The following is a 9522-nucleotide window of genomic DNA, read 5'->3' as shown; positions in this document are numbered from 1 at the left end:
GTTTGGTATACAAATCTGCAGTACATTTTTCTCTACTGTTTTACCTTGTAAACAAAAAATGCTAATATAGAAAAACATAGCTACTATTCTATAACATAAATAAAGAAATGTGCATGGACAGTTTCTTATCTGGTGCAAGTAGACATTCTCTGTCATTCTTAAATGGTATTTATTTATTTTTTTCTATTTCAGAATCTTGTAAAATAATGTGATACAACCTGAGCTCCTTTAAAGCACACTGATCCATTTCCAAGAAAATTGAGTAAAGTGCAAATCTTCCTCCATGAATACAGAATACTGCTTTCCATCATTAAATGATTCCTGTATAAAAACTACAAGAACAACAATCACTCGTACTGCTCTGTACATTTGTGTGATAAGCTGTATGTTAACTACAATATGTGGAAATTTAGTGGTTGTTATTTCAATCTTCCACTTCAAACAACTCCATTGTCCTCTGAATGTTCTAGTATGTTCTTTGGCTGTTGTTGATTTCCTAGTTGGATTCCTTATTATGCCATATAGCATGATAAAATCTATTGAGTCCTGCTGGTATTTTGGGGGAGAATTCTGCAAGGTCCATACAAGTTTTGATTTGATGTTTTGTACCTCTTCAGTGTTTCACCTCTGCTTTATAGCTATTGATAGATACTATGCGGTGTGTGATCCTTTACGTTACTACACAAAATTACCTTCTCCACAGTGATGTGCTTTGTAGCAATAAGCTGGATAATTCCAGCACTTACTTCATTTGGGATTATTCTGTCTCAAGTAAATTTAGTTGAAACTGCTGATTACATTGCATCAATCAATTGCACTGGTCTGTGTGTAATATTATTTGATAAAATATGGACTGTGTTTAATTGCATTTTATTATTCATTGCTCCATCTGCAGTGATGATCTGCATTTATGTTAAGATTTATTTTGTAGCAAAGAGACATGCTGAAGCTTTTATGAGCCATAATGGTAGAGCAGGAAATAACAAACTCAACATCTCAAGTAAGAATGAAAGGAAAGCAGCAAAGACTCTGAGTATAGTGATGGGAATATTTATTATCTGCTGGCTTCCTACTGTTGTTTTTTGTGTTTCTGATACTTTTCTGAATTATTCTGTACCATCAGATTTACTTGATGCATCTGTGTGGCTTGCATATTTCAATTCTGGCTTTAATCCTGTAATTTATGGTTTCTTTTATCCTTGGTTTCGAAAATCACTTCATGTAATAGTAAGTGGTAAAGTATTCAGTCCCAACTCTTCTACAATACGTCTTTTTCTAGAAAAAATGTGAACTTAATCATAGATTTCTTCCTTCTCAAGGAATAATAATAAAGATTAAGTTTTTATGATAAGTTAATTCCTGTAAATTGTGTGCATGCCTGTGTGTGCATCTATATCTATATCTGTATCTCCACACACACACACACACACACACACACACACACACACACACACACACACACATATATATATATATATATATATATATATATATATATATATATATATATATAGATATATACATAGATATAGATATATAAACATAAATGCCCAGTCCACCCACTGCATGGCTTTAGAACGCAACAGAAACGAGAGCATCAAGAGAAAAGCCACATGAACACAGGAAGGAGATACAGACTCCCAACAGAAGGCACCCCAGGTGAGAATTAAACCAGAAGACCTCTTGCAGTGTGACAACAATGCTACCCTCTGTGCCATATATCTCTCTATATATCTATACATATATATATATATATATATATATATATATATATATATATATAGAGAGAGAGAGAGAGAGAGAGAGAAAAAATACAATCTCCTTAATAGTGATAGTATGATTCATTTGAAATATAATGCACATTTGTTGAAGAAGAAAGTTTAGAAGAGTGTATTTATTTAATGATAATTACATGTAAGTAAATGTGAATTAGCTTTAAAGTTTACTAAAATACACATCATATATCAATACTGTCTATTCTTGGTCTGTTAAGTTGTAACCATGCTATCTATCAATCTGTCTATCTATCTATCTATGGAGCATATTTTAGTGTAGTCTGTTTAATTTTTGATGATTTTTAGTGGTAACGTTGGTCAAATTATAATCAATTTGCTAAAGATCATCTATAACTTCATTTTCTGGATTTTTTTTTCAGTTTTTGCAATTGTGAGGCTGTAAAGTTAGTCAGTTAAGTTTCAGGTGTGTGTGTGTGTGGGGGAGAACACCCATGTTAATTTCTCATAGTTGCTTATAATTTAATTTATTTGCATTTTTAAGGCAAGTAGAATTATGGTTGCAATTGTAAATGCACTGCTTGCATTTGTGATCTTTAGGTTTAGATTTCTTTTTCTGTGTTATTTATGGCCTATTTAATGGGATAATATTTTGTGTTTTCTGCAATTATGTTGGCACTGAATATATATGTATGTGTGTGTGTGTGTGTGTGTGTGTGTGTGTGTGTGTGTGTGTGTGTGTGTGTGTGTAATGTATATCTGTATATATTTATATAGATATATTTAGATATTTATATATATATATATATATATATATATATATATATATACACACACACACACATATATATATATATATATATATATATATATATATATATACACACACACACACACACACACATATATATATATATATATATATATATATATATAAATATATATATATATATATATATATATATATATATATATATGTGTGTGTATATATATATATAGGTTCACTACATAATACCGAAATTCCAAAATCCCTGACAACCAGAATCTCGAGATTGTGGAATCTCAAAAATAGTGAATGGAGATTGCCATACAGTGTGGAACAGGAACTTTGCCGTTCATTCCACTGTAGTGTGATTTCGGAATTGGTGTATTTAAGTTGCTGGGAGTGTGGGGGGTGCAAAGCCCACCTGCATAAACATTAGTATAGTTATTTTTTTTTGTTTTACTTGTTTTTTTGTTTGTAATTTGTAATTTGAGATTCCACAATCTTGAGATTCTGGTCCTCTGTTTTCAGAGTCTCGGGATTGTGGAATTTCGATATTTAGTAGTGAACCCATATATACATAGATAGATAGATAGATAGCTAGATAGATAGATATGGGTCTCCTACAGATGATCAAACTCTTAAAAGCTCTAATTTCATATGGCTGAGACCATATGATTGAACTTTTAAAAGTTCAAATGGTCTGAATGGAAATCTCCATACAGCACGGAACAGGAAGTTTTACCTTTTCCAAGATGTAGTGTGATCTTGGAGCTGATATGTTGGGAATGTTTAGTTCATTTTTTTTTAACATGTTTGAACTTTTGAATGTTCGATCTTATGGTCTCGGCCATGCGTAATTCGAACATTTAAAAGTTCAGTCATGTGATGTAGACCCATATATACATATACAGATAGATATATAGATATAGATATATAGATAGGTATAGATATGTACACACACACACACACACACACACACGCACACACACACACACACACACACACACATACATACATATAATCCAACTCTCCTCAAAAGTGCACAAGTGAAATAAAAAGTTAAAGTTGAAAAAAAAATCATCAGCAAATAATCCCTTTATAAAATTGAGATTTATTCAATACGCAAAATGCAGTTTCACCTCTAAAGGTGTTAGAAATGTGTTGTGATACACATATGTGAAAGCAAATGTTAAGTACTTAGCAGAAGTCATGTGTAAAGTTCACATGATCAGCATAACTGCATATCTTCTCCTTTCAGCTTTTCCCTATTATGGATCGCCACAGCAGAACAACGGTCTGCAAAACGATTGGCAGTGGAGTTTTACCATGTCAATTTGCCAGCCTGGCAGCCAACCTACCACAGAAGGTACACATACTCACACACACACACACACACACACACACACACACACACACACACACACACACACACACACACACACACACACACACACACCTAGAGCCAATTAAGAGTGTCCACTCTACCTGCAGCATGTCTTTGGGATGTAGGAAGAAACTGAAGCACCAGGTGGAAAACCACACGACTGCAAGGAGTACATGAAGACTCCATATAGAAAGCACTCCAGCCGAGAATTGAACCAGAGCACATCTTGCTGGGAGGCAGTAATGCTAACTGCTGCACCACCAGCATATCTGCATATACAATCAGGAAAAGATCAATTTAAAGGGACATTTGTCCACAAAATAAATACACAGAAAACAAATAAGGAAAAAGAAAACATGGTTTGGTTTATTAGGGAAACATTTTGAAGACAAATTATATAGCTATAATAACCAGAAATATAACAGTTGTATGACAGTATGCTAAATCCTAAAACACTCTAGGACTCTATTTAAGTCAACAAAGTAGAAACTCAAAAACCAAACAGTATGACTACTGCTCATTAATAGTCATTTTGAAGACCCGTTAAATTATAATAGCATTTGGACTCTTGCAGGTCCATTCCTGTGGATCTCCCTGGCTGTGAAGGGCACCAGTCTTGACCAACATTCCTCATTGTCCAGCAATTAGAAGTTGACATAGAAGTGTTAAGGGGGAAAACATTGCAAAGGCTCAAGACGAGTGTTGACGTGATGTGATTTTTGCCCAGGGCTTTGAATGTCAAAGTGAAGAAACTGAATAAAGCATGGGTAAACAGTGGGAGTAACTATGACTCTCTTAAGGCAGCCAAATGCTTCATCATCTAATTAGTGGCATTCATGAATGGATAAATGAGAGTCCCACTGTCCCTGTACATTATCTAAGGAAATCAGAGCCAAGGGAATGGTGTTGGCAGAGAAAGAAGCTCTGTCGGGCTTGACTCTAGTCTGGCACACAAGTTGTAACAGTATTTTGCAATAGGGTCCTGCTTTGATGGTGGCAGTACAATGTCACACATGCATCAGTCATTCTGATACATACCTTTAATGGCTACAGAAGGTAAGATAATTTGTAGACACACTGGAATAACATTGACCAAAGATCAAACACCAGCATTACTAGGCCATCAAAAGTGAACAGAAAATACATTTCCTGAGTGTGGGGGGGGGGGGGGGGCTGCTAATAGTGACAGAAATTATTAGCAGTCATAAGGAATATGCAACAGCTTCACAATAACAAACACAGTGCAAATGTGAAAGAGTAAAGTACTGGCTACCTACATCCAACAACTTGAATGCTGAAGAGCAGGAAGTGCGTATCATTAGCTGAATTATAGCAACACACATGAGCAGCTGTGTGAGAACCTACTTCCACTGTATATCCTGCATGTGTCTAAATTACATGTAGATCTTAGCTGACAGAAATAAATTACTCAGGAGGTAGGCTTTGTATTTGTCTGTTTACGTACTAGCCCACTTTGAATTTTGCACATTTATGATAATTTTCTGTCTATTCCTTGTACCCATGTAACACTACAGCTGTATTGTATATATAATCTGTAAAACACAAACTATTTTCATGAATAATGACAACTAAACAAACTGCATACAGATCTTTACTGATTTTTCTCTCTCTGGCTTATTATGATTTGTTTCAACTTCGGAAGACACTCACAGTCCTACTGGAAGTAACAATTTTGTTTGGTATACAAATCTGCAGTACATTTTTCTCTACTGTTTTACCTTGTAAACAAAAAGTGCTAATATAGAAAAACATAGCTACTATTCTATAACATAAGTAAAGAAATGTGCATGGACAGTTTCTTATCTGGTGCAAGTAGACATTCTCTGTCATTCTTAAATGGTATTTATTTATTTTTTTCTATTTCAGAATCTTGTAAAATAATGTGATACAACCTGAGCTCCTTTAAAGCACACTGATCCATTTCCAAGAAAATTGAGTAAAGTGCAAATCTTCCTCCATGAATACAGAATACTGCTTTCCATCATTAAATGATTCCTGTATAAAAACTACAAGAACAACAATCACTCGTACTGCTCTGTACATTTGTGTGATAAGCTGTATGTTAACTACAATATGTGGAAATTTAGTGGTTGTTATTTCAATCTTCCACTTCAAACAACTCCATTGTCCTACGAATGTTCTAGTATGTTCTTTGGCTGTTGTTGATTTCCTAGTTGGATTCCTTATTATGCCATATAGCATGATAAAATCTATTGAGTCCTGCTGGTATTTTGGGGGAGAATTCTGCAAGGTCCATACAAGTTTTGATTTGATGTTTTGTACCTCTTCAGTGTTTCACCTCTGCTTTATAGCTATTGATAGATACTATGCGGTGTGTGATCCTTTACGTTACTACACAAAAATTACCTTCTCCACAGTGATGTGCTTTGTAGCAATAAGCTGGATAATTCCAGCACTTACTTCATTTGGGATTATTCTGTCTCAAGTAAATTTAGTTGAAACTGCTGATTACATTGCATCAATCAATTGCACTGGTCTGTGTGTAATATTATTTGATAAAATATGGACTGTGTTTAATTGCATTTTATTATTCATTGCTCCATCTGCAGTGATGATCTGCATTTATGTTAAGATTTATTTTGTAGCAAAGAGACATGCTGAAGCTTTTATGAGCCATAATGGTAGAGCAGGAAATAACAAACTCAACATCTCAAGTAAGAATGAAAGGAAAGCAGCAAAGACTCTGAGTATAGTGATGGGAATATTTATTATCTGCTGGCTTCCTACTGTTGTTTTTTGTGTTTCTGATACTTTTCTGAATTATTCTGTACCATCAGATTTACTTGATGCATCTGTGTGGCTTGCCTATTTCAATTCTGGCTTTAATCCTGTAATTTATGGTTTCTTTTATCCTTGGTTTCGAAAATCACTTCATGTAATAGTAAGTGGTAAAGTATTTAGTCCCAACTCTTCTACAATACGACTGTTTCTAGAAAACGTGTGAACTTAATCATAGTCACCTTCCTTCTAAAGGTATAATAATAAAGATTAAGTTTTTATGATAAGTTAATTCCTGTAAATTGTGTGCATGCCTGTGTGTGCATCTATATCTATATCTGTATCTCCACACACACACACACACACACACACACACACACACACACACACACACACACATATATATATATATATATATATATATATATATATATATATACATAGATATAGATATATAAACATAAATGCCCAGTCCAAACAGAAACGAGAGCATCAAGAGAAAAGCCACATGAACACAGGAAGGAGATACAGACTCCCAACAGAAGGCACCCCAGGTGAGAATTAAACCAGAAGACCTCTTGCAGTGTGACAACAATGCTACCCTCTGTGCCATATATCTCTCTATATATCTATAAATATATATATATATATATATATATATATATATATATATATAGAGAGAGAGAGAGAGAGAGAGAGTGAAAAAATACAATCTCCTTAATAGTGATAGTATGATTCATTTGAAATATAATGCACATTTGTTGAAGAAGAAAGTTTAGAAAAGTGTATTTATTTAATGATAATTACATGTAAGTAAATGTGAATTAGCTTTAAAGTTTACTAAAATACACATCATATATCAATACTGTCTATTCTTGGTCTGTTAAGTTGTAACCATGCTATCTATCAATCTGTCTATCTATCTATCTATGGAGCATATTTTAGTGTAGTCTGTTTAATTTTTGATGATTTTTAGTGGTAACATTGGTCAAATTATAATCAATTTGCTAAAGATTATCTATAACTTCATTTTCTGGATTTTTTTTTCAGTTTTTGCAATTGTGAGGCTGTAAAGTTAGTCAGCTAAGTTTCAGGTGTGTGTGTGGGGGAGAACACCCATGTTAATTTGTCATAGTTGCTTATAATTTAATTTATTTGCATTTTTAAGGCAAGTAGAATTACGGTTGCAATTGTAAATGCACTGCTTGCATTTGTGATCTTTAGGTTTAGATTTCTTTTTCTGTGTTATTTATGGCCTATTTAATGGGATAATATTTTGTGTTTTCTGCAATTATGTTGGCACTGAATATATATGTATGTGTGTGTGTGTGTGTGTGTGTGTGTGTGTGTGTGTGTGTGTGTGTGTGTGTGTGTGTGTAATGTATATCTGTATATATTTATATAGATATATTTAGATATTTTATATATATATATATATATATATATATATATATATATACACACACACACACATATATATATATATATATATATATATAATTACACAGAGTAATTCTGCTTGCACTTAAAAACGTATCAATCAGAAACTCACATTCATACTAACCCTTAGCATGCCTCCCTCAATTAAATTACTAGATATCCCTGAATCTCACAGTCAGCATAAGAACCATTTTACTAAGACAAGACTAAAACACAAATAAACAGTAAACACAAACTGAAAGTGTGGACTATTTTATCTCTCAAAAAGTGGAAGAATATAAAATAAAGCAAACAAAAACCTAAATAACAATAACACAAAGATAACACAACACAAACCAACACCATTGTATAATAGCAATAACCCACGGCTGGATATGGGTAATGCTGGATTTACCCATGGTTGGCTTTGTTTGGTCATTCAGGCTTCGCCCTCATGACCAAACCACGCCAACCGTGGGTAAATCCAGCATTACCCACACCCAGCTGTGGGTTATTGCTATATTATACCATGACCCCCCATTAATATTCCAAAACGTGCACACTGATTGGCCAGCGTGCACGTTGTAAATCAACTTATACTAATGGAAAAAGGTCCGGTCACCCGGACTTTTTCCATTAGTATAAGTCTCTTTTAAAACACTGTCTCGCTATGTTAAAAGAGTTTAACATAGCGACACAGGTTTAAAAAAAGCAACAGAGATCTCCGTTGCTTTTTTTAAAGCTGTCTCGCTATGTTAAACTCCTTTAACATAGCGACACAGTGTAAAAAGCAACGGAGATCTTGCTTTCTCTGTTGCTTTTTTTTTTTTTAAACCTGTCTCGCTATGTTAAATGGGTTTAACATAGCGAGACAGCTTTAAAATAAGCAACGGAGATCTCCGTTGCTTATTTTAAAGCTGTCTCGCTATGGTAAACCCATTTAACATAGCAGGACAGGTTAAAAAAAAAAAAAAGCAACAGAGAAAGCAAGATCTCCATTGCTTTTTACTGTTTCGCTATGTTAAATGGGTTTAACATAGCGAGGCAGCTTTATAATAAGCAACGGACATCTCCGTTGCTTATTTTAAAGCTGTCTCGCTATGTTAAACCCATTTAAAATAGCAAAACAGTAAAAAGCAATGGAGATCTTGCTTTCTCCATTGCTTTTGGCCACAGCTCTGATGTACTGCGTAGGTATGCGCAGTACATCAGAACTGCCACGGATACCAGCCAGCTGCGGAAGGGGCATTATACAATGCCATTATTTAAGAAAAGTAATTATTTCTTTTCTTAAATAATGTCATAGTATAATAGCAATAACCCACTTCTGGGTGTGGGTAATGTGGGATTTACCCACAGTTGTCTTTGTTTGGTCCCTCGGGCAAACCACGCCAACCATGGGTAAATCCCGCATTACCCACACCCAGGCATGGGTTCTTGCTATATTATTTAATACCTTG

At 34.2% G+C, this 9522-nt stretch overlaps 1 protein-coding gene and 1 pseudogene across 1 annotated transcript; both read left to right on the top strand.

The window, feature by feature from the left end:
- Positions 1–283: 283 nt before the first annotated feature.
- LOC122808543 lies at positions 284–1290 on the top strand (annotated as a pseudogene).
- A 323-nt stretch (positions 1291–1613) lies between these two features.
- LOC122808542 (trace amine-associated receptor 4-like) lies at positions 1614–6869 on the top strand. Its single transcript, XM_044079496.1, has 2 exons — positions 1614–1659; positions 5842–6869. Exons 1-2 carry the CDS (start codon positions 1614–1616, stop codon positions 6867–6869), a joined length of 1074 nt encoding a protein of 357 aa, XP_043935431.1.
- Positions 6870–9522: the final 2653 nt, after the last annotated feature.

Source organism: Protopterus annectens, chromosome 8.part0 (assembly GCF_019279795.1).
Source record: "Protopterus annectens isolate FY-2018-M chromosome 8.part0, PAN1.0, whole genome shotgun sequence".
Taxonomy (NCBI): domain Eukaryota; kingdom Metazoa; phylum Chordata; order Ceratodontiformes; family Protopteridae; genus Protopterus; species Protopterus annectens.
This window is presented reverse-complemented; position numbering and strand designations above follow the sequence as displayed.

Bases quoted from the DNA above. Each gene is read 5' to 3' on its own strand.
- LOC122808542 (XM_044079496.1), top strand. From the start codon at position 1,614: ATGAACACAGGAAGGAGATACAGACTCCCAACAGAAGGCACCCCAG. The intron at 1,660-5,841 runs GTGAGAATTAAA...AAGAAAATTGAG, and splicing joins CCCAACAGAAGGCACCCCAG to TAAAGTGCAAATCTTCCTCC.